At 38.2% G+C, this 26,876-nt stretch overlaps 1 protein-coding gene across 13 annotated transcripts in view; it reads right to left on the reverse strand.

Annotated features, from left to right (window-relative positions):
• TCF4 (transcription factor 4) overlaps positions 1-25,788 on the reverse strand; it is a 336,085-nt gene extending 310,297 nt beyond the window's left edge. For 4 of the 13 annotated variants that reach the window (XM_053912221.2, XM_053912222.2, XM_053912219.2 and 1 more), the window contains exons 1-3: positions 24,074-24,241; positions 23,101-23,192; positions 21,428-21,500 (exon numbers count right to left, since the gene is read on the reverse strand). In XM_053912221.2, the coding sequence (XP_053768196.1) occupies positions 21,428-21,500; positions 23,101-23,172 (145 nt within the window). In that variant the 5' untranslated portion in view covers positions 23,173-23,192; positions 24,074-24,241. Of the gene's footprint in view, positions 1-21,427; positions 21,501-23,100; positions 23,193-24,073; positions 24,242-24,481; positions 24,620-25,296 lie in introns of those variants that run through there. The other 9 variants (XM_053912226.2, XM_053912218.2, XM_053912217.2 and 6 more) reach the window with 6 other exon arrangements.
• Positions 25,789-26,876: the final 1,088 nt, after the last annotated feature.

Below are 26,876 nucleotides of genomic sequence, written 5' to 3' on the forward strand. Positions count from 1 at the left end.
ATCTTCATACCTAATACCTATTTAGTGACCTATTTACATTCATCCTCAATTCCACAAAAAATCTGATCTACTCATCACAAAATTCTTTCACATATTTTTCTCACAGCTTTCCCTTTTCGCTTGTGTTTTAATTTTTAAAGTTCTCTCTGTGTACAAAAGACAGGCTCACAGTTATAATATTATGTGTATTAAATGCATAGAAACTATAAAGAAAACAGATATTACCCATAAAAGAAAATGTATGACTGATCCACTTTTCAAATGAATAAATTCACTTGTAGAGATTTAAAGTGAGCACCCCAGACCGCAGCACCAACAATCAAGGGGTCCGGGAGGGAGAAAGTCCACCCTTTCTTACACTTAGGTCTGAAACACATTTCTCTGGACTGAGGAGCTGCAAGCCGTGACCCGCCCCCACCAGCAACATCCAGCTGCTGCCTGCTCCTGTAAATAAAGTCGTACTGGAATGCAGTCACGGTCCTGGTTTACTTGCTGCCTACAGCTGCTTTCATGCTACAACAGCAGAATTCAGCCCTTGTAACAGGAAAGTGTATGGCCCACAAAGTCGAAAATGTTTATTATCTGGTTCCTTTCAGAAAAAGTTTGCTGACCCCTGCTCTAGTCTTTCATTCTAGTTTCAGAAACATGGATTTATTCTCCAGGTCTTTAGCAAAGTAAAAGTATTTCTTCTACTTTGTATAGCAAGGAAAAGTTCATGCTATACATAGAAGAGGTAAAATGGTAAAACTCATACTAAATATTAGCATGAGGGTTTTTTTTTAATTTTAGCTTTACAAAATCAAAATCAGAATGTATATTTAAGCCAGAATGCCCTGCCAATAAACAAAACATTTAGTATGAGTACAAGAGCCATGGAAGGCCCTGGGGACGCTCTGGACAGAGAAGGTAATTCACCAGCACTCGCACAGCCCCCTCCCCATACCCTGCTTTGGTATGACCAAAGACACCCTACTTAGCCCAAAAAACCCAACTCACCCAAATGACACTGCCTGAATTCCACTTCCACTTTCCCAATTTTTGCTATAACCAAGTACTAACAGAATATTTATATAGTTAATACTTTTCTTTGTAAATAATTAACTTAAAAAATAAACTTAGTCTTCTGCTAAGAATAATATCTATAAATCCAGGCCTAGTTGTACTAGTTACTTTTTCCTCTAAAACATTCAGTTATAGATGTATATCAATAGATGGCCAATCAACCAGACAAGCACAGTAATTGAAATTTAAAAAGGTTTTGTTTTCTCCATCTAATTAAAAAGAAACAACTCATCAACAATTGAATATTACATTGTGTCACTTCTCAGAGAACTCACTTAACATTGTAATTCTTTAACTTTTGTCATCTGTAAACTCCAAGACCTTAAAGTGATACTCTGGGGAATAAAAGACTTAGTGAATAGAAAGCTTGATTCATGCCCTGACCAGTGTGGCTCAGTTGGCTGGGCATCATCCCACAAAGTGAAAGATCCTGGGTTCAATCCCCAGTCATGGCACATGCCCAGGATGGAGGTTTGGTCCATGGACAGAGCACATACAAGAGGCAAACAATCGATGTTTCTCTCTCACATCAATGTTTCCCTTGCTTTCTCTCTCCCCTACTCTCTAAAAATAAATAAATACAATCCTTTTTAAAAAGCTTGATCCATAATGAAATGTCAACAACATCATGCCCCCTGTAGAACCTAATGTACATATTATATGAAATAATGTATGTGAAAGAACTTTGTGAACTATACTCACTATAGCAGTTTGCAAGAGTTTGTCCAGAGAAGAACCAAGGCAGAAGATGTGGAACAAGGTCTCCTCTTGGAGGTCAAACACCTAGGCTAAATGAAGGCTCTGCCCCTACTACCTCTATGGCCTTGGACAGGTCAGGGGCTTCTCTGAGTCAGTTTCCTCTTCAGTGAGTTGGGAATGACCAGGGCTTTACCTAGGATAATGACACCAGATTGCCTGACATGTGATACCAGTGAGGGTGAGATCTCCATTCCTTGATTTGGACTGATATTTTATCTGCTAATTAATGTACATGCAAGATGCATGTGAAAATGCAAAAAACTACTACTAATAATAATGTGAGCATAAAAATTTATATGACCTTGAAGATCCAATGAATACACACAACAGGAAAGAAGTTCAGTGGTTTCCAATAACAACACTGTGACTAAAGTTAAAATGGCACATGGTCCCAACTATCATCCCTCTTAGCCAGCATATTCAAGTTAAAATACATACATGTTTATTGAATTATTTATTAAATAAAGCCAGTATTTATTAAATCAAAAGAAGTCTTAATTTAGATTAGGAGATGAAAGAAAGCCTTAATCAGTAAACGGCATTTTGGCTGAGATCTGAAAAGAGTTAGCCAGCCAAGAGGTAAGGGAGAAGGGCTCCACAGCATGTGCAAAGGTCCCGAATCAAGGAAAAGCTTGGCAAACTCCAAGACCTAAAGGAAGTCCAATACAGCCTGAATGTAGAGAGCAATAGCAGAAGAAAACCAAATAGATTCTGGAGGTACCTTTCAAATCTGTTAAGGAGTATACAGAAGTTATTCTTAATACTAAAATTATTTATAATAGTGAAAAAAACTGAAGTTGGGAAATTAAGTGCTCTGTTTGACATTTCTTTTAAACTCGCTTTGGCTGCTTTGGAATATAGCTTCAACAGGAAGAAGTAGAAATGAGGCAGTTTATTGGAGTATACCAGACAAGAAATGATGGTGCCTTGATCTTGATGAGTAAAAGCAAAGGTGGAGAACAGACCTCCAGGATGATTAGATAGGGAGAAAGTAAGAGAAAAAAGGGGGGCGGGGCAAGGTCCAGATCTTGATTTAACAACTAGGTGCATGCTAATGCCATTCCTATGATATAGAAAACTAAATGAGGCATATATTAAGGGAAGAGGAAGAAACTGAATATAAAAGACAACTGGCTCTACAAACTGACAATGGAAGGAGCATATGGGACTAGAAAATATATATATAAGAACTGTTACCTTGGAAATAGACAAGGTTCCTTAGGAAGAAAACACAGTAACAGTAGAAAAGTACTGATTGGCCACTATGTGTCAGACATGGGTTAAGTGCATGACAAATACTATCTTAATTGAATTCCCCCCAAAACCCTGTTTCTACCTACTTTACACTAAGGAAACACAGTCACACTGACAGTAACTAGATGTTAACCAACCCAATCTGATTCTCGATGGAGGCATTATATCCTGCTGCCTCTGAGCAGCAGATGAAAAGAAGCCCAAGTGAAATCCTCAAGAAAGTCCAATATTTGTAGTTTAGGCAGAAGAACAACCAGCAAAAAAGGAGGCAGGAAAAAATACACTAAAAAATGAGGTATGAAGAAGCCAGATGCACAGAATTTCCACCAAAAATAAACATTTTTCTCAAAAAGTTGCTGAGAGATTAAATGAAATAGTATCACTAAATATCAAAAGAGAAAGAGAAGTCAAGGGAAGAGCTGGATGTCCTAGAAAGAAATGGCAGTTAGAGGGACGGTGGACTTCTCATGGGTGACAATGGAATTCAGAAGATGGTAGAATAAAATATCAGAGTAATGAGAACAAAAACCAATGTAACCTGAAATTGTGTATCCTGCAAAATTATCTTTTGAGACTATCAGGAGATTCTTGATAAATAAAAATACAAGAGTTGACCTCCGATATCCCTATACCTCAACACTTCTAAAGGATATAATTTACCAAATATAAAAATGATCCCATAAAGAAGAGCTAAGATGGCAGAAGGTGTTGAGCAAAGACATTAGTAAGCTAGAAAATCTAAGCATTGTCTACAAAATAATTATATCTAATTCGTAGAAAATATTTTAAAGCTCAAAACAAAAATACTCCAAGTAGGAAGGGGGTTAATGGAAGGAACAGTATTTCATGAATTAAAATTGTTTCAAAAAAGAGTTAAGACTACATATGCATAATAAAATATCAAAGGTAGCCACTAAAATAATAGAAATAAATTCCAAACAATGGGAGGGGAAAATGGAATAAGAAACAAACAAAACGTTAGTCAATTGCTTTAAAGGAACGACAGGCAGGGGAAAAGGGGTATGAAAAGCAATACAAACGGAGATCGAGAATTCAGATGACAGTGATCACACAGCGACCACACGGCACAAGTCCAAGAGGCAGCGCTGCAGTCTGTGTAAGTGGCCTCAACGGAAGTGCAAGATACGTGAATAGACTTAAATAATTTTACGTTACCTGATTTCTAGATTAAAATTAAAATCCAGCTGTATCTAAAGCACAACAACATGAATGGGTTGAAAATAAAAGTTAAAGAAGTAGATACACTAGACAAATACTAGCCTAAAGGAAAGTGGGATACCTATAACTAATAACAGAAAAAAATATACATTAAAGCAATGAGCAGAAAGAGGGTGAGCACATACAAAGTGATAAAGGATTTAATTTACCAGGAAGATCTAGTAATTCTAAACTTGAATGCATACAATTTCAAAATGTATAAAGTCCTAACAACACAGGGAGAAGTTGGCAAAGTCACACTCAGGATTATTTTAAACTACTTCTCTCAATGACAAATATGTCCAGCAGACCCCTCACCACCCAAAAAACCACCATTAGTAAAGGTATAGATGATTGTAAGAAACAATTAACAAGCTAATCTGGACACATACAGATCTTTCAAGTCACATACATTCCTCCCAAGCACACAATGAAACAGTTATAAAAACTGATTAATTAAAACCTACAGTAAAGCAAGTCCCACAAGAACCAAAGAACTATTGTCACATGGAATAGTTCTCTGACAACAAATTAATTACATTAGAACTCAATAATAAAAAGAATAAATGACATTCATTTATAAAATTTCTAAGTCACCAATAAATATTGAAAGGGTCAAAGGTGAAATCAATTGGGAATTTTAAAATACTTATAAATGAGATATAATGAATATGTTACATATTAAAACCTACAGAGCCGAGTGACAGTCGTACATTGAGGGCATTTTATTCCCTTAAGCTCTTACATTAAAAAAATAATAATAAGTGATGACAACATAACAAATTAAGTGGCCAACTGAAGAAGTTAGAAAAAATGAAAATGAACCCAAAGCAGAGAAACCAGGCAATAATAAAATACCAGAAATTAATGTAGAAAACAAACACACACACACAAATCCACAAAGTCAAGTGTTGACTGTTTGTAAAAAGACTAAAAAATGAGAAGAACTTCTAATGATTTTGATCAAGAAAAATACAAATCAAATCAGTAATGAAAAATGAAAATTATATAGTCAGCAGAGATTAAAAAGCTAATAAGGGAATACCACGAACAACTTTATGGCAATCAATTTTAAAACTTATATAAAATGGAAAAAGTATGTATCACATATAATTTTATTTGTGCATAAAAATTTTAAACTATCTGGAAAAAAGTAAAACTCTCATTCTTAATACTTTAAAAATTTTATCAGTGGTTTAAAATTTTCTCACACCAGGCTCAGATATACAGACAAGTTTTACCTAATTTCAAGGAATAGACTATTTCAGCCTTATGCAGACTCTTCCAGAGAAAAGAGAGTGGAAATATTCTTTTATTCATTTACAGGTCAGTATAACCTTGTGGCCAAAACCAGACAAGGACAGTGAGAAGAAATATTATATACCAATCTTAGTTCCAAAAATAGATGCAAAATATTAAAGAAAATATCAGACAAGAGTCCAGGATATTATTTTTTAAAGAGTAATAAAAATGCATCATAATCATAATAGTTTTATCCAAAAAATGCAAAGGGAGTTTACACAGGGAAAAATATAAATGTCACTGACAACATTAAGAGAGTAAAGGAGATTTTTTAATCATAATTCAAATATATACAGGAAAAGCATTTTCTATAATTCAATATTACTCATGATAAAGCCTTTAGCAAAAATACAATAGAGAAGTAAAGTTCCTTATTGACATATCTACCATTATCAATATCAAATGGGGGTAAGGGGGAGGCCAGGTATAGGGGTTTGAAAATAAAAACAACGGAATTGTCATTATTTGCACAAGATATGACTACCTAGTTAGAAAACTCTGAAGAAAACATAAAGACATTTTTGGAATTAATAAGAGAGTTTAGCAGCATGGCTGAATATGAAAAGTAATACACGAAAACCAACTGCAGCCCTGGCTGGGTGGCTCTGTTGGTTGGAGTGGCGATGCATGAACCAAAAGGTCACATGTTCGATTCCTGGTCAGGACACACAGATCTAAGTCGTGGGTTCGGTCCCAGGTCGGAGCATGTACAGGAGGCAGCCAATCAATGGTTATCACTTCGATGATAATGAAGTGATAACCATTTCTCTCTCTCTCTCTCTCTCTCTCTTTTTCTCTCTGCCCCCTCCATTGTCTGCCACCCTCCTCTCTCTCCCTTCCTCTTTCTCTCTCTAATATTAATAGAGGATTAAATAAATAAATATAAATAAATAAATAATTTAAAAAATCCACTGCATTTATATATACCAGCAACAAACAATTTGAATAGTTACTTTAAAAGAAAATACCATTAATAACAGTAACAACAGAAATAAGGTGCCTAAGAATAAATCATAAAAAAATTTGCAGAAGCATAAAACTTTAAGATATCAAGAAAGACCTACTAAAGAAATGTAGAGATTCATGAGTAGAAATAATTATTATTAAAAATATTAAGTTTCCCCCAAATGATCACTGGTTTTTATGTAACTTCAATAAAATCCCTAAAAGGTTCATGAAAAATCTTAACAAGCTTATTTTAAAATTTCTATGGAAGAACATAGGCCCCCAAACAGCTCAAACTCTTTATATTATGGAACCGAGGCAAGAGTAGACAAATTGACCATCAGATCACAATAAAGGGCTATTACCGAAGCAGTACTGTGGACGACTGGGAAAAGGATGAACTTTTCAGTGCATGATTCTAGAACAAATGGGTATTAAGAAGACATTTATGGAAATGTGTAATTAGCCCCTACTTCCCATTCTACAAAATCAGTCCCAATTGTATTAAAAACTTAAATGCAGAAGTCAAAACTATGAGATCCCTTTTAGAAGTATGTAAGAGAAAATCTTTATGACCTTGGAGTAGAGATCAATTTTCCAATGGTGACACCAAACAGGCAAAGGAACAAGTATAATATGACTACATAAATTTAAGGTCTTCTGTTCATACCATACCACACCATAAGGGGGGTACAAAGACAGGTCATTGAATAAGGGGAAGTACTTGTAGCATCAATGACAGAAAGAATCACTACCCCCAAATATATCAAGAACACCTACAAATTAATAAGAAAAAACCAACATTTCAATAGAAATTAAAAGGGAGGGGAGATTCCACAGAAGAACAAACATAAAGGATAAATAAATACACACAGAGATGTTTCACCTCATTAATTATCAAGGAAATACAAATTAAGCCCACAGCCAGATACATTTTAATCTTATACCAACTATCTTGATACAAATTAACAAATTTATTACTACCAAAGGTGGGCAACAATGTCTATCAATAGTAATCTTTTATGCTGCCCGTGGGAGTGTAAACTGGTTACAAACTTTGGAAAAGGATGTGGCACTATGGAGTCGTGCTGAACATTCACATAACTCTACAACCTAGCCTTTCTGCTCACAGAATGGCTACCCTACATATCAAGAAATGACCAAGCATGCATCTGGAGATTTGCAGGAAAGTAAGTATTTTTTAAAAAGAATCAATTCAAAGGTTCATGAACTGGAAAATGTATAAATTGAGGCATATTCACCAGCAGTGAGAATAAACTAAGGCCACATATATATAACAACATGGATAAATTTTAAACACATAATACAGAGTGAAAAAATAAGTGGTATAGACAATACAAGAGGGATACCATTTATGTGATTCTCCAAGTAAAACCAAACAATACACTGTTGGAGGATCCATACACTTGTCACACAACTATTTAGAAAAAATAGAGTATTTGCTTCTGGCTGGGAAGAGAGGGGTAAGTGGATAAGGAAAGAACCCAAGGGAAAGGTGAAGGTTCTGATACTGCTCTAGCTCTCACATTGAGGGGTAAGTCTATGGGTCTTCACTCCACTATTAAGCTTCATAATTTATATATGTTGCACGTATAATTTTGTAGGCGTCAAACATTATGAGGTAAGATGTGTTTTGAAAGACTTGGGTGGGGTTAGAGTTAAAGTAAAAAGCATAGGCAATGAAGGGATGCAGAAGCAGCCAGTGCAGACAATTAACAAAGCTCTTGCTGTGAAGGCCAGCAATAAAGAGGGTTGTGGTCAGAGGGAAATGCAAATGGGAGGGAGACTTTGTGTTTCATTTGTTACTCTTTTGCTTTGTTTTTAATTATGAAATACTTCAAGCATAGAGTTGTCAACCATTACTAACATTCTACCTTTCCCCCCCAAAAAAAGTAGAACATTGCTGATACTGTTGAAATACTTGTGTGCCTTCCCATCCCAAAAGGAAAGTAATTGTATTTTATTTTTCAACTGAGAGTACTAATGCATGCCTAGATGCTGAAGGAATTCTCCAGGGGATGGGGACAACATGTGAAGGCTGTCCACTCACATCAACATCACCCTACTAACTCACCAGCAGCAAGGCAAATGGTTTGTGCAGCTTTCAGCTCAGTGCAGATGGTTCTATGCCTCTCTCCTTTCAGCACCCTTCTGGTAAAGAATGCACAGAGCTCCAGGGGCCTGGAGCCATGCACTACTAGCGGGCATAGGGCATAGGTATCAGGATCCAATTCCTGCCCACAGCATTACCCCAATGCTCTCACTAGCTGGCCTATGCAAAGACGATAGAGAGAGAGAAGGAACAGTATATTTTCTTCAACTTGAACAGTCAATAACCACAAGGATGGCAACGTTTTCCCTAACTAAAATGAATTAACAAACACCAAACACACTGGTCTGAGAGGTGACTCCCAACAGTAAACACTAAGATCAATGAGAGAGTGGAGGGAAAGGAGGGACAGGGAAGGCAGAGAATGAGTGACAGGGTCAGAGTCAAAGAGGGAGACATCACTAGAAAAGAGGCAGGATATTTGCTGGGATGTATTTAAAAAAAAAAAAAAAAAAAAAAAAAAAGGAAGCTTCATTTTGTTCCTGATCAAAAGTTAACAGATAATACCCCTCCACGGGTACCTCAAAAAAATACAATCAAATAACAGTGTTTTGATCTCAGTCAGAATATCATATCAATCAAACCACCCTTCTAAAGTTGACCAACAAAGAGGCTCAGCAACAGGCTGTGGATGTGCTACCAGGTAGCTGGCTACAGGCATTCGATGAATTTGATTCAACGGGAGGCCCTAAAGCATCATGTTTACCGGTAGGAAGAATATGAGCTATAGGAAGCCTAAATGGTGTATAATTACTGAAGACCCTTAAATAAGAAAGAAGAGTCCCTTCTGCCTTGTTCTCCCACTTCCACCTCTGCAGCCTTTCACGAGAGAATTGCAAAAATCAATCGACCACTTTTTTCGGAAAATAAGAAGCACTTCTAAGCTTCTTGGTTGCTAAAAAAGGCAGTGGATATCACATGGTAGCTGAATCAGGCCTCAGTTACTGTTATAAGGTATAAAGTATAGTAGATTTTCAAGTATTAAAGTTATAGGAAGCTTCACAAAATAAAACAAGTGCCCACAATAAATGTTCCCCAGTGGACTAAAGTTATGGATTCCATACAGGTTCTATAGTAAATTCCCCAACCTCACCACCCACAATGTAGAACCAGCAAGCCCAACTCTCACCTGAATGTCTGCAGAAGCCTCAAGACTGGTTTGGACCACCCAAGCCTACTAGCCTTGAGGTCTATGTCTCAGCCAATGTCCCAGGCGCAATTTCATGGGCAGCGCACTGCAAAGGCTCCCTATTGCTCAGCATTGCATGAGGTGGCCCTACTCTGCTCCCCAGCCTCAGCTCCCACCACACTGGATCCCGCTTCCAAACCACCATGACCTGCTCTCTGTGGAACCTACTGCCCCCAGCCCACGTCACTCCCCACCACTCCATCCCTCAGACCTCCGTTTGGGTGTGCCAGCCACAGGGAACCTCTCCTGACTGCTGGGCTTGGTCAGATATCCCTGCTGCAAAGTCATCTAATGCCACATACCTCTCAAATGCAGCACTTGACATTTCTTTGGTTGATAATCCAGTTAATGTGTGACTCCTGTATTTAATTCATGCAGGAACGTAAGTGTCTTGCTTTTATTTCCATTACATAGCATGATCCTGACACATGGTAGCTCAATAAATAATTATTTAATTTTAAAAGTAAATAACTTTTCTGTATATACGGTTTGCAGGTTCAATTCCCAGTCAGGGAGCATGCCTGGGTTGTGGGCCAGGTCCCCAGTGGGGGTTGCTCGGGAAGCAACCACACATTGATGTTTCTCTCCCTCTCTTTCTCCCTCCCTTCCCCTCTGTCTAAAAATAAATAAATAAAATCTTTTAAAAAATAAAATAAATTTAAAAATAACTGAAAATTTCAAGTGTGGGAATAAAAAAGATAAGCATACAGGGTTGGGAAAAATTAGTTTATAGTTGTTCATATGGAAAATAATATAATAATAAATAATAATACAAGATTAAGCTGTTTTGCAGATCCATGACTATAAACCTGCTTTTGCCTACCCTTATATGTATCTAGTGCCCTTGAAAATGAACGCTCTCTATATATTAAAATTTTTAATTTCTGCACAAAAAGGACAAATGGAATGTAATTGTCATGCCTCTCTCTGAAAGAGTCTCTGGTACTGAATTTGAGAACACATTTACACAGTCTTCAAGGTCCAATTTCCATAATCTTTAGAATAATTTTCTTTCCTTTATACTCATGCAGAAGTACACATGTACAAAGATTCTAGGATTTCTATGTTTCCTTTGAAACTATGAAGTCTGCACTCAGTTATATTTGAAAAATATCTTTTAAAGAAATCTAAGTCTCTATGTCGACATCACTAACTAAAACTACTCTCCTACTGAATCACTGTAGACTTTTACCTAATACAGCAACATTGTGCTCTGTTTCAATGCTGAAGTTCAAATTCTTTCTTCTTTATATCACCGTAGTTTCTCTCTTGTTTTGAATCTCAAAAAACATTTATTAATAAACGAATGAATCAATGGAGGGAACAAGAATTACTAGTTCTTAATAATTCAATGAATGAATGAATGAGTGAGTAAGTAAAAATAACTAATTCCTAATAATCCAATTGTTACTCCAGAAACTGTAGTCACATTGGGAAGAAATAACATGATATGCATTCATCCTTTTCACCTGTCTGAAGTCTTCAACATTCTTTAAATAATCAGGCCTTAAACAACAATAAAATTTTTAAGTAAAATTAACTAATTCAAGTAACTATGGAATATTTCTCACCTACCAAAACTACTAAGGAATAAAGTGTGGAATTCCCACAGGAGTGGGACGATGCAAAGGTACACACCATGTAAAAGAGAAATAGTTATGCATGGACTAACAAGATAAACTGAAGAATGATGAGAGGTTAATAAAACTGGGGGGAAATTAGGTGGCAAAAGAAAAATAACCTTGTGGCTAGAAGCAACTGGATGAAGAATCGCAGTGCCCACAAGAGAACAGAAAGGCATTCAGTGCTCAGTACACCAGTCATAGACAATAGTGTTCAAGGAGGCACACGACAAAGAACTGTTATTCGAACAAGAACTGAAACTGGTATTGTTTGGTCTTTCTTTTCAAAATCACAAAATCGGATTATGTATAGAATTGTATATTCAATCTTGTAATATTACCACTTGACGACAATAATGTTTTTCTGAGTTTAAAATATTCTGAGTTGCAAAATATTCCAATGTGAATCTCTTATTTTTGAAAGTAAAGAAAAACTTTGGGAATACACAAATGTGTAACTGACATTTTAAAGAAATGGATCTAAAATACTCTCTTTGTCTATAAAGATCTTGGTTATACTCTATAGCAAGCACAATTATTCATGAATAAATTCTCCTAAGTCTATTTCAACCATCAGTTGAAATTTTGGCTTCTTGTGGAACCTGGAAACTTGCGCCACATTAAAATACTCGGAGGTCACAAAGAGAAAGACGTCTGAATCTGAATTCATCAATACCTGATGAGAAGATGGTATTACATATCTTTTTCCTATTTGTGATGTTGACTATGATAGATTCCACCCAAAGGTATATCTGACCACTCAATGTTTTTACAAACATTACTAAGTTTTGGCTAAGAACATAGTATCTTTGAAAATGTTTTCTAAGTGCATGTCTAAATGTATTACATAGCAATAATAACTATCATATTTCCGTGCTGGCTTTTGAACCAAAAGATAGAGCATTGGTAATGGGGATGGCAGTGATAATAAAAATTATAATGATGAATATTCTCATAATCTGAATACGTTTTAAAGTACACTACAAAACCCCTCTCAAAGCAGTATACTAAAGAGCTTCAGGCTTTTTCAGTTTTAAAATGCAAGCTTCGAGGGTCTACCACTCTGTCAACATCAAACAGCTCTTCAGCAATAAGCTCTGCAAAAGGATCAAGATTTCCCCATTTCAGTTCAATCATTTTCTCTAAAGTAGTTATTGTTTTGGATCAAAAACCATTTCCATTGCTGAAAGATCTAACAGGAAGAGTCTGAAACTGGAGACGTAAAAACCTCAATACCCACCCTGCGACTATCATTAAAAACATATACTTTTGGAAGGAACTGGATTATAATCGCTAACACCCCCCAAAGAAATCCCCAAATCAAGAATGAAAAAAGCAAAGGCCTCCAAGACAGGGGTATCTCCCTGGAAGGCGCTGCGTGCCCAGAGCACCGCAGAGCTGAGAGGCCTTCCCGCTGTGCCCACTTCACAGGGTCCCTGGTGTCCAGCACTCAGTCCTCACACCCCCAAGTCAAAACCCTACCCCTGCTTCTCAGGGATCAAGGTCTATTTGTCCAGGAGGCTTTCACTCTTAATTTCCCTCAGCAAGAAATAAGTTCTTATTTATCTAAAATCCCACAGCATGAAGGACACTTGCCTTCTGGACACTGAGGATTAATTATAAATGTGGTTTTCTATTCCTGCCGGTCAGAATGTATGCCCTCTATGGGCAGGACCAATCTCCCACAAAGCCCTCTGTGGGCTATAATCGCTAACACAGGGATTAGAACACAGCCTGCACTAAAATATGCATTAAATGCACCCCCAGGAAGAATCATGGTAGGTAACTAGCCAGGCAGATAAAAACATTCTCTGCCCACTGCCTACATACTAACACATGAGGGGCAAAAGTGAGGCTATGCCAGAAACCTCCAGAGAATGACATAAATAAGTCCATCTTTCTAAACCTTTCATTATCGATTTTTGATCATCTTAAGTGGATATAAAAGCAATTACAGCATTTCACACAATATGAAACCAGGAGTGCCCACAACTATCATTTCAATACTCTCCTTCATAAAAACTAGGCCTTTTCCTAGGTTAACAGTCTCTAAATATCTTATATTTAAGACTTGACTTGAGAAATTTGAGATTAAAAACCTTCCATCTAGATGCCTTTCAATTCAGCTAAGTACCCCAAAAGGGAATGTTTAAATTAATGGAAGATTAAAGCAAGGAAGAACATTCTAAAAGGTATTCTGTAATGGGCCTTTGTCACCACCTTCTCTGTTTTATTGGAAAAGTAGCCTTTTCCCAGGAGGCTAAAAGTTTATATGCCAACCATTGGTCTACTTTAACTATTCAAAGTTAAAAATGTCAGAGCAGAAGAAACGTCTGTAATGGAAATGCTGACATGCCATGAAGTAAAGGGGCACAAGCAGGTGCTCCTGTAACCCAGGGTCATAATTCAATCAAGCTGTATTTTGACGTCATCTGTTACAGAAAAAAAGCCAAATGGTTTATGAACAGCACCAGAACCCCCGAGATTAAATTACAGCCCTGATATTTAATCATGGGTCTTACTGTGTTATTTTTAATAACACAATACATTTTAACAGTTACTCGTCAACTGCCTTAGCCAAATTAGAACACGTGATGACAGGAGGGCCGGGTTACCATGTCCATCTCTCACAGTCTGAATTTTTATTATTTCATCAGAAATGGCAGATTATACAAGTTTTCCTCTTTTTAAGAAACATACAGTTGGTACCAACGGATGAAGTCCAAACCTTAATGAGAAGCAGCAGGGGTCCCTAACCAGTGGGTCAGAGCATCTGCATCCGTGCTCTCTTGGGGCTGAGTACCCAACTGTACAATTCGGACGACAGACCTGTGTCCTCCCAGACCATGTCTCTCTACCTGAACAATAACAGAGCACCTCTGAAGTCTCCTGCAGACCTAAATTTCTGTAAATTATTGACCCGAAAAACAACACTGTGTAGTATTTTGGGGATTCCCTGAGTATCCAGTGCAAAATTTTTATAGCTGAAAAGTTAAAGAATTTTTAATTCCATTAAAATCACTCTGATCAAAGAGGCATTCTAGTACCTGAGGATTTCTAAGCTAAAATTTTTAGAGGCAATATCAGCATCAGCAAATGAAACAGGTTCTTTAAAAAAAAAGTAATGTACAAATACTGCTGAATGTGTGAAGGGTTGTTTGCAAAACAAATCAATACAGGCACATCCAACAATGAATTGCAGTTAATAAACTACATATAGTAATTACCACCAATGGCAGTCTAGAAAGTCATTCATTAAATGTTAATTGTCACACAAAAGTACAAAAGCATCCATTTGAACAATTCTGTAGCTGCACCTTTAAATACAATACTTTCATACAGCCCTGAAATTTATCCATATAAACTGATTTTAAACACACCTGGGTATTTGATATGCTGATTAACTGGGCCTTATTTATTTTTGAAATGAAAGTAAACATAACAACCTTTTTCAACACTTTTTCTATTCTTGTTAGTTTGATATAATTTATATATATATATTATTTTATATATATTACTTCTAACAAAGCATTACCAATCATCTCTACAGATTAAATGCTACTTCTCTTATATCTTTCATAAACATTAAGAGACATATGGTTTAAAAGTATCCACCTGAAACTCACGTGCATACTTCATTGCTGGGCCTAAGTGGACTCTCAGATTTAGAAAATGTACAACCCATGTGTAAGCTTATAAACTTGATGGTCAATGTTAAAAATTTTATTCAGAGTAATGAGAAACCATAACAAAAGTAACCCTTAAAAGAAAACCTACATGTACTTACTCTAATACTTAGCACTATATATAATTAACTTGGAAGAACACCTGGTCATACAAAATAGCTCATAAAATACAAAAAATAAGGAAACAAGGTTCTTTTCTGTTTCTACCTAGCTTCATTTTGATGCTGTGTCTGTGCAAGTTCTCTTTTGGTGAACATACAGATATAAATTCAAAAGATTTGGCCAAGTACATTTTGGTTCAAGACTTATAAACTGATGAATGTTTCAAAACACACCATGTTCCTTATTAGGCAACTTAAGATGTGTTATCTCGGCCTATGGGAACTGATCTCAATAGCATCATAGTACTAAACCCTGAAAAGCACAGACCTGGGGCCTCCAGGACTCAACTCTATGTCTTGGACGAGGCTGCAAACTTCCGATATAAAATATAATTTACCATTAGGAGTAAATGTTTGATCTGTAAAGCTTACCAAATTACTTTGTTTATCATAGCAGATGAAAGCAAAAAGGAATAATTTTAAGCTCAAAACAAAACTGTTTATATGACAGTCTTTACTGCTTCATGATTCTAAGCATTTAAGACAGATTCGAGCAATTAACAGCATAAACTTTCATTACATAGTTCTATTATATATGTTTATGTGACTTAGCTGTTCATCTGTTATTTAAGTGATTTCCTCATTACAATAGTAGGGTAAAGATAATTTGCTGATGCTGTCAAAAATGTTAAGCATTTCAGTCTCAACAGAGCTTGGATCCCCACGTTTGTTTAATGCACTTTATTTACTTAAGTCATGTCAAACAGAGTACTGCTTCTTCCTTCTGAATTTAGAAAATGTAACACTTTAAGTACATGTCTGGTAATAGAGATATCAAAAGTTCAATACTGCTTATTTTTGTGATGCCGATAAAATTTAGGATGTTGTTCTCAGATATTAAGTTTCAAAGACCTAACAATGAACTGCAAAACTTCTTTTCCAGTTAAAGACACCAAATCTTTTTTTTTTTTTTTTTTTTAGATATTAACAGAGCTGGCTTAGGTACTGCAACTTTTGGTTTGACTAGACACATAAAAATAACTGAAAACAAGATATTTTCACTGGCCCCTATGGAGACTGTCAATTGAATAAAAGCACAACTTTGAAAATGTCAACTATATTTTCCTTGTAATAACAACAACAACAACAGTGAGACATTCTAAGACACACTGAAATCCAACATAAATTGGAAGGCTAGCTTATTTGGATACTGAGGCAGGAAAAATAATGGGCATGGTTTCTATCATTGTCTTAAATATGGTTTTTAAAAATGCTTATCTACTCTAAGATCAGGACTGGTATTGCAGGCCAAGCCTCAATAATATATTCCTATCCCTCTATAACCTTGAAAAAATAAGTTATGTCTGACTGTGTGTGTTTGAGAGAGTATGTGTGTATGAACAGGCAGGGTACTGAGCTAGGCTGAGGGTGTGCGTGTGTGAACAGGGTACTGAGCTAGGCTGGCTGTGTGTGTTTGTGAGTGTGTGTGTGTGTGTGTGAACAGGATACTGAGCTAGGCTGACTGTGTGTTTGTGAGGATGTGCATGTGTGAACAGGATACTGAGCTAGGCTGACTATGTGTGTTTGTGAGGGTGTGCATGTGTGAACAGGGTACTGAGCTAGGCTGACTGTGTGTGTTTGTGAGGGTGTGTATGTGTGAACAGGGTACTGAGCTAGGCAAACATGGGTTGAAAACCTAATTCAGTACCGACCGTCTGGAGAGCAAGTTGTTTATCATCACTGAATTGCAGTCTCCTTACCTATGGAATGAACATGGCAACCCTGGCATCTCACTGGGTTCTTGTGAGAATTTAAAAAATACAACATATGTAACATTTGTGGCATACCTCTTGGTATATTAAGAAACACTTTAATTTTGTCATATCCATCCATACCGTATTATTCAATCTAACATTTTGCAGACAGGGGGGAGATTGGGCAAAAGAGAATGATCAATCTCCAAAATTCAGCTCCAAACCTTGAGAAGCACTCAGAGACCACACACACTTGCAGAAGCATGCGTATGTGGAAATATCAACACACAAATCCTGATGCCCTATATGCAGTATAAATCACAGAAAAGCACAGTAGTGAGACCATTGTTATTCCAATAAAGCATTTGCGGAGCCACAGAAAATTAGCAAATCAAAATTTGTTGTTGGTTCTTTTTAGAACACCAAATAAAGGTATGGAAACTCCTGAACTTGAGCCTCAGTTTTCTCTGGCTATATAATGGAGGCACTGGGCTGTATATTTCTACAGGGTTTCTATCCCCAAAATTCCATGATTCTAACAAAGTGGGTTTAATTCCACTTTACTTGTTTTGAACCTACTCAATTACTATGCTCTTTACAAAAGCCACACAACCGTTATGAACTACATTGTAATAGTAAGGCTGTTTTAAAACATACACACATACACACAGACAATAACTCCACTGAAAAAATACCTTTAAGGGGAGACCAATATTTTTCCTGCCATAACCATAAATTCAGACTGGTACGAATGGAAATCAATTCAGGATGCTGCCCATCTGCATTTCCTCTGTGATACAGTACTGCCCACTGGATTCATTTTTTTCCCTCACTGAATTTACTAAACTGATGTGTCATTTTGGTGTCCCGTGGATAAAGATTAACTCACTTGTATGAAGATCAAGAAGTGCTTTTCCTCCTTTGAAAATGACCATGACAGGGATGTGGTGCATTTTGCTACTGCTCTAAATTGTTCAAACACCCGTTCGTTTGGCAGCCTTTAACAAATGCTGAACACCTAAGTAAGACTTAGCAGTTACAGGGGGAAAGGCTCAACCCTTCAACTACGGGAAGAAGACGTCGCATCCATCACAGACTAACTGTAACACGTATAGCAGATGTGACCAGGGTTGTTCCTGAGTGTAGATCATTGCAGTGGCCCAACTTAAAAACTACTTTTTTAAAAAGATGCTAAAGCTATCATGTTTATCTTTTGCTTATAAGACTCAAAGGTAAGCAAATAAACAGTATTTGTATTACATTAGAAAATTAAGCCCCTGTTAACAAATAAATTATAGACTCTAGGTGCATTTTTTTTTCTTTTGGTAACTTTGCCATCCTACGTTTTAATGAGAATAATTTCCCAATTATCCTGGCATGTGGATACTTTTAGTTTGTTTTAAGATCAATGACATAACGGATATTAAATCCTTTTGTGTAGGTTACCATATGGGTTACAACTATTTCATAAAAATAATTCCAGAGCCCACCAATCCCCCCGGTTAAGGTCATCGTGGCTCTGAACTATCATGGCTGAATTGTTTTAGTGCTCTCTGCTGAACACCTGCAAACATCAAACAAAAACTGCTGGTCCTTTCCTGGGTTGACAAAAGCCTTTCATGTGAAAAATGCTCCCTGGGAATGTCAGGCTGCAGCTCAGGTTACATTCCACTCTCCCGAGCAGCCTCCCCATTTCTTAAGGTGGTAGGAAAAACCATGTTTGTGCAATGAAAGATTAAAGGGAATATGGCCACACTTTATTTTCATTCTCACATTGCAAATCACGACGGAGCATCCTAATAATGGAATCAAAAGCTATTGGGAACTTTAAGCATGAAACATTGCCATGCTTCACTGCAAAAACACAGCTGGTTTTTCAAATATGAACAGTTTACTCATAGCCTGGATCTTTTTTCCTAGACCTAAGTTTCAAAGCTACCCATGAAGTGACATTTGAGTCCAATAAGGACAATGGATATGAACCTGAAGTAAATTTAGAAAATTATTTCTCTGTCCAAAGTGACCTTGAGCTCATCCTTCCAGTTAAAAGGCCAGTTTTCCTGATTTTTTATTTGTTATGCTTTAAAAAGACTTTATCTCTGTGGGTACATTATTTATCTTTTATCTTATTGAGTGGAAATATAAGCCATTTACTTCACTAATAGCCCTGTGTTCAAATGTGTCTTGAATAGATGAGAAAAACCAACACTCCAGTCTGTACCCTATATATTAAGAGTCACCATCATACCGCATTGGATGAATACTTTGCATTTGCAATCAAGCACCCCAAACAAAATAGCCACTGGAACTTTTTAACCTTCACAAGTCAACATTTGGGCCTGAAAACTGCAAGTGGAGTACAATGTAACTTAAAGTTCAACACCTTAAAAATAACCACAGCACCTTCATTAGATATATCGTAACACCTCACTCAGAATGAAGTCTCTGTCTAGGTTCGTGTGTACGTATATGTTATGTGTGTATACACATAAACACACACACAGAGTTGTCTTAAGAACTGTGTAAGTTTCCATACGTGATCACTTACCAAAATGCACAATATTAATACATATTCATACTTATGCAGCCTGTACTCCCTGTGAACACTTAAACATCCTAGCAAGGACTCTATCTAAATGTGAACATATAAAAGGGACCAGACACACAGTTGTCTTTTTAAATGTAACACAATTTCATGCTTCTAAATCACCTCACTTTATAAGCCATAGCTAAACTGGCATACTTAAGTCACTCCAAATGTGTCAGTTTTTACAAAGTGCAAAAGAGTATTTTGCACTGATTTTGAAGGCACTTTATCTCTGTACCTTTCTGACATAATCTACTTGTAGATTTAAACTAAATATACATTTTCTTAAGTAAAATCATGAAGAACATTATTGTCAGAGATAAAGTTAGTTACTGTTTGGATACTGTCTAACATGAAAAATTAATTTGCCTAAAAAAGATACTTGTATTCATCTTCAAAGTTGTATAAAAAATAAAATACAGAAATTTCCAAGATATAATAATAATAATACACAAAAAAATTAAGTCCCTAAATGGAAAATATAACAGGGTCCAGGGCAATAAAACAAACATATGGTCAATAGTACTTTAGTAAAAGTGAACTAACAAAAACAAAAGATAAAATATAACTATAGGAGGCATACCTTATATTTTGTAAGTCAAGCTACGGAGACTAAAATTCCCTTAGACTTATGGGGGTCAGCCAGAAGAAGTAACTTATTTGGAAATGAGCAACTTTTAGAAGCCATTCATTTTATAGAAACATACTAAGTACACAAATCACAAAGGGAACAGATTTCGCATTGGTGTGATAGTTAAGAGATGTGAAATTATATTCAATAGTTAACAGACAATGCCACTAGCATGTCACAGCTAAAATGTCAACATTTCCCAGTCTGACTTCCGAATGGCACCGTCTAATGTACTGTCATGTACCACTGCTAGAACTAAAATACTGCAGCTGTTTAACCAGCATAAATGGAGTTAAGCCTTGAACCTAAAGAATGGCAGGCAACAATGCATGCCTCCTTCTGATATGAAATTCAGGAGACAAAATAACAAATGCATTTTAAACAAATGTGTTTTCAGTTTTCACTTTTAATAAAAGACCTTCAGAGAGTCCCCTATTAAAGCTCTTCCTCAGATGCCAGATCATCACCGCGCACCCAGTTTCCACCAGCTTCCTTTGTGAATAGCGCTAACGTCTTTTTAAAGCATCACCCAAAGACCTTTTATCTAGAAAATGTGAAGTTCTTACCAATTTGCAACTTTAAATATAGCAAAAAATTCATTGCACACATAAACACATAGGGGAAAGAAACAGCTAAAGCCTCAGAAAAGATATTATAAGAATAATTGAATTCATATTTGGCTCTCAGATTAGCAAGAGGCTCTCTATTTCAGCTATGGTTTACTAGGCAGCATTCATCTGCAAAATGAAGGACTCATTTCTTTAAAGGGGTTAATTATACATAGTACCTAATAAAACTGATATTATTTACAAGCGATTTTCCCTTTTTATGAAAGTTAGATTTCTCCCTCTATTTTCAAATAGGAAACATTCATTTATTTCCCTCATTTTAACATTGGCCTTATCTTCACATGTGTGGTTACAACTGTATTAGAAAATTGCTTTTAAATTAAGTGAAGGAATTCTAAGACAGTTTCCTTGGTTTTAAAAAAAGGCCTAATTTTAATTTTGCAAAAGTTGCCTCTTTTGTGTAAGTTATACCACTGATGGATAATGAAATAACCATATCATTACAGGCTAACATTTCAATGACTTTTTCAGAACACTTCAACAGAGCCAAAAATATACAATGAGTGAATAAACAGCTAAGAACATTTAACTACACACTAAGAAAAGAATTTACATACTTGAGCCAGTAAAATGTCCACTCGCCAAAGAAGTTGGTCCATTTTTCCCACTGCTCACAGGAGGTGAAAACATCTAAAAGAAACAAAGAAATATTACTGTTGAAAAGAAGACATCTGCGCCTTCAGAGTTCGTCAAAGACCTTCCATACTCTCACCACAGAACTTAGAGTTATGCTAAGGGCTCATTTCAATAAAATACATCACCATCCAACTTAGACCTAAAACAGGCACGAAAGCAGCAATCACCCTTCTCCTCCCCCGTTACCACTCCTCTCCTTCCCTCAGGTTCATGAGATTGCCAGCACCACCACATTTGAACAAACACAGCCCCCACGTTATCAAGATTCAGTGTGGAGGGCAGCAGCCTCTCTAGAAAACACTAGTTTTACAAAGGAGAAGAAAAAGTTGTTTGTTTTATACTAAAAACCTTGGCCATAAACGTGGCAATGTCCATTTCCATCCTGTATAGGATTTGCCTGTTACATGGGAACCCAAATAAAAATAAAAGTGCCACCTGCACTAAATTCTCATTTCGTCTCTAACATGAGAGCAATTTGAAGCAAGTCCCTCTCTCTCTCTCTCTCTCTCTCTCTCTCTCTCTCTCTCTCACTCTCACTCTCTTTCACTCCCTCTCTCTCCAGCATTTATTTCAATCGACCCTAATTGGTTTCCCTCTTCTTCCACGTATCTAGTGGATACTGCGCACCTTCCCTGGGTCAGAGCCTGCAAAAAGCAAAGGAACGAATGGAGAAAGTGCAGCAAGCAGAAAGGGGGCTACAAAGCTGCCTACAGCTACATTTCCTGACAAAACTTCCGAAAGCCATTTCTCCAAAAGGTCTAGCAGAGCAGCAGCAGCAGCAGCAGCAGCAGCAGCGACATGAAAAGCCCCACTTAGAAGGCAGTTTGGAATTTATGTATGCGTTTAGTGGATTCTTTTTATTTTGCTTTGCAAATGCATCTTACACCAAACTCATCTGACATTAAAAACCAATTAATCCCCCTGACATGTTTGAGACTTGGTTTGGAAAAGGGAAGCAAAGGGATGGAGAAGGACCAAGTACAGCTGTAAAACTCCACAAGTGTGTAAGTTCTTCTTTGTACTAATCTCGTAACATTTACAAAAACAGTATAGAGTTCTGAGGACTATATGCTCATTATATACATATGAGTATTCAGAATCCCAGGAAATGAGGTAACTGGGTAACTGGAGGTCCTACTAATCCGAAGCATCATCAGTTTAAAACTTTAAGAGACAAGTGGGTCTTCTATTTTCTTTTCCATTTCTAGAAAATAAATAAATAAAATGAGTAGTGCGCAAAGTATTAATACTCTCAATGTTCAGATAAGGCCAAGTTTTAGGGGTGGTTTGTCATTTTACGGGTGTCTGCTTTTCCTTTCTGTTGGGGTAAGGTTCAATTATTTTGGGGGATCTGTGGGTACAGAATTCAAGGCAAGTTATTAGACTCTGAAAAAAAGCCCTGAACCATCCATCACACCCAGAAATTGTAGTTAAAACTTATCAAAAACATCTTCATTTTACCAAGGATTCAGCCAATTAAAAATTATTTCTCTCCTTTAGATTACTATTGGTTTCTAGCTAAGTGTTTGGGGGGGGGTTGTTTTGTTTTGTTTTGTTTTCACAGCTGTTGTTAGTTTCCACCGTTCTTTCTTACCGCACTGAAATCCAGTAAATCACTCAGCTCTTTGTCCGTCCCTAAGGCAGCCATTCGCTGTTGGTGATGCATTTTAGCAAAATCACACAAACCTAGAAACATGGAAATAACCGCAATCAGAAAATCCAGTCCCAATCCTTGGAGAAAACACAATCGGATTTTTGGAGACTGGGGGAGTGAGGGGGGGAGGGGGGATACAGGGCGGGTGAGATTAAGGTGGAAAGGAGGGAGGGATGGGAGAGTTGTTTTGTTTTGTTTTGTTTTTTTAAAGATGGAATAGGCAGCAATAGCAAAAAAAAAAAAAAAAAAGCGGTATCGATACTATATTTCCAAAGAGACGATCAAAACTGGTAACATCCACTATAAAACCAAATCCAGGAAAGAAAAAAAAAAAGCCGCTCTTCAGCGCATCATTTTATGCAACAGGAGGTAGAGCGAGAAATGAATGGATCACAGAGAAAAGAGAAACTACAGAGAATGATCCGGTCTCAACTTTACCCCCACCCTGCATCCCACCCCCTCACACACACTCACACACAGGCACACACTCACACACACCACTCCCCTCTGCATTTCAAAGTAGCTATAAAGAAATTAAAGATGAGCGTCTCTGGAGTGAAAACACGTCCAAAGGGGGAGGGGTGACAGGGTCGGAGAAAGGGGTGGGGGGAGAAGAGTGGAGGGTCGGTCCCGTAATTGTCCAGCGCCCTAATTTGTGAAAGAAAGGATTGTAAAAATTAAAGTCAGGCCCTTGGCAAAGTCACCGGTCCCTCCAAGTGGCACGGCTGGGGAGGGGGTTGGGGGGGGACGAAATGAAGGGGAGGGAAGAGGCGCGGGAGGGGAAGGGGTGTCTCTTCTGGGAGCGCCGGGAGCCGGGAGCCGGAGGCACGGAAGGCTCCGAACCGCATGCGGGGCCGCCGAGCCGAGCCCCGCGCCGAGCCCCGCGCCGAGCCCCGCCGGCTCCAGTACCTACCGCCCGCGCGCGAGAAGGGGCTCTCCGTGCAGCGCCGGCGCCGAGGCGGCGTTCATGTCTAACCACTGCCTCCACCGCCACCACCGCCTCCTCCTGCACCCGCTCCTGCTCCTTCCCCGCCGCCGCCGCCGCCACTACAGATCCGCAGACACACAGCCAAGATCCCTGACTCTTAACACCAACTCTCTTCTCCGGGGAGGGGAGGGGACGAGCGAAGGGGGGAGGGGGAACACGCCGAGGCGCACGGAATTGCAAGTTCAGCAAAGAAATGGGTGGGGGGGCTCCGGCGTGGAGACGCGGCTCACTCGGGTCGGGCTCGCAGGGATGCGCCCCCCCATGAAAAAATCTCAACACCTCCCCCGCCTCACAAAAAGAAAAAAAAAATACAAACGAAAATTCACCGAGCACCTCATTTTCCCTCAGATCGTCAGTTACAATCTGAAGCCTGAGCAGTTCAGTTTCTGCCCGTTTCGACCATCGGAGGCACTTGGAAATTTATTCGAGTTTACATCCCTCACTTCTTTCTCTCTCTGACTCCTTGGTGCCTCTCACTCACACATCCACACACTGCAGAGCAAGTTTCTGCTAGGCTGCAAATACACGTGATGCAAAAAGACTTTGCCAAGAGGAACGATATTTTCCTTTTCCAGATACAAATCAAGCCACATTTTGCTGGGGAGATTTTCATTTCGGTAGTTCTGTGTTGGGGGGCGAAACCTTAACTGCCTATTTTCTTTCCCCTCCCTTCTAAGTCACAGAATAGTATAGCTGCAAACTTCGCCAAAAAAAAAAAGGGGCAATTTTTGAGGGTGGATGTTGTTTTGTTTTTACTCTTGAGTTACTAGGCACGCTAAGTCCCGTTCGCCAGCACTGTAAGTTTAATTCAACATTCACCAGTACAGGCCCTGCATGCTCTTCAAACATACTTTTTTACTTCACTTTTTAGGATAAAAACTAAACTTCATAATTCTATCGTTTCATAGTAACAGGCGTGCTTTACCAGTATATGCAACATACGCGAGTTTAACGTGTGTTAAAATACACAATCTACAAACCCTGCTACTGCTATATGTGCGAGTACATATACAACATGCACACACTTTTTCCCATTGAGAGTTATTTAATAGGTTGTTCCTTTTGTTGTAATAAACATTGGGATCGACATTTTAAAAAGTTAAATTCAATCACAAACATTTTACTCTGACAGCAAATTGTAACGTTACCTTAAATGGCCACAAATATGCTCACAATATTCCAAGGAAAGTGACTTTAAAAAGAGAAACAAAAATCTTCTGCAAGTACTTAAGTATCTCACATGTGTAATCCCCCAAAAAAGTATTTTAACTGGTACTCAGTTCTGCTCCAGGGATATCCACAGAATACAAGATTATGCACCTGGCTCTGGTTTGTGCATTTTCCACCATAAAATTGCAACAAAATTCCCTCCCCCAAAAAGGAAATCATTAAAAAAAAATCCAACAACTTTTTCTTATTGTTTATAAAAAAATCAATACAGGACAGTTATAATTTTTCCTCAAATCTTGGTGGTGGGCTTTTTTCTTCTCCTCTTATAAAGTCTTAAACTTGTTCCAAGTTTAGAGGTGTCTCATCATCCTCCTCCTCACCATCATCATCACCATTGACTCCCCCGTGGAGTCACATTGATAATAATAGGTTTCCCTGAAAGATACATTGTAATCCATTCACATCCGGGCACTGCGGGCTTATAAAGAGAAGGCGCTGCGGCCGCGGCTGCTCCGCCAGACAATGACTAGGGAGGGGCGGGGCCGGAGCAGAGGTGGGGGGAGGACCATAGAGTGGTAAACACACGCCTAGAGAGGCGCTCAAGATGGCTGCTCGGGTCGGCCACGCCTCCTCTGGGACTCGGGGCGGATGTCGCAGACGTCGCACGTGGGGCTAAAATGCAAAGGCTCCGGGTGCCGGGGCTGTTAGCAGGCCCCGTGCTCCTGCGCACTTCTTGTTCCCATTGCTTGACTGGGTGTACTCAAGAGCATAGTGTCTAAATTAGCGAATTAAACACAGACTGCCACCAGGGAGCCGGCTCCCGGGCTCACCCCGAGGGAGGGGTCTCAGCATGTGCTGAGCCGGCCTCATCCACGGAGCGTGGCGCCCAGGTTTTCTTGCTGAGTGAAATCTGACCTCATGGGGAGGCTGTAGCGTCCTGGACCAAGTCCCCTGGGCTAAGCTGTAGCTCTCGGTCTGGAAGAGGGCGTGCCCCCTCTCCTGCTCCACCGTCTACACACCATCTTTTTTCTAGGCCGCTGTTAAAGTGAGAACTTGGCAGGTCTGGGAAGTCACCACTTGGGAAAGACCTTCATTTATTGCCTTGTGGACTCAAATTGAATGTGGACCATGAACCGCTCGCTACTAAGTCAACTTCCAGTTCTCACCCAGCGACTACCATCTCTCGCTCGCCCGTTTGCTATCCTGTCAAATGCAAATAACAATGTCCATTTTAAGAATTTCGTAAGAATTGAAAGAATACCACTAAAGATGGAGCCACCATTAAAATCTTTCCTTTCGCTATAATTCCTTGCTAAAACAATGGATAGCTCTAATCTAACCCATGGGATTTCAGATGGCAGTTTCTCTCTTCCAGAAGCATAGATTTTAGTCCTCCCCGCAGTGAAAAGCAAGTAATAATATTGCTTGGTAACACGCAGTGGTTTAAAAATGCTCCAAACACTGTTGTAAGAATTTCACAAATATTGGCTGTTTCAATCTTCAGAATGACTCTATGGAGTATGTGTTACTACTGTAATTTACATATAGAAATACAAAG

Source organism: Desmodus rotundus, chromosome 10 (genome assembly GCF_022682495.2).
Source record: "Desmodus rotundus isolate HL8 chromosome 10, HLdesRot8A.1, whole genome shotgun sequence".
Taxonomy (NCBI): domain Eukaryota; kingdom Metazoa; phylum Chordata; class Mammalia; order Chiroptera; family Phyllostomidae; genus Desmodus; species Desmodus rotundus.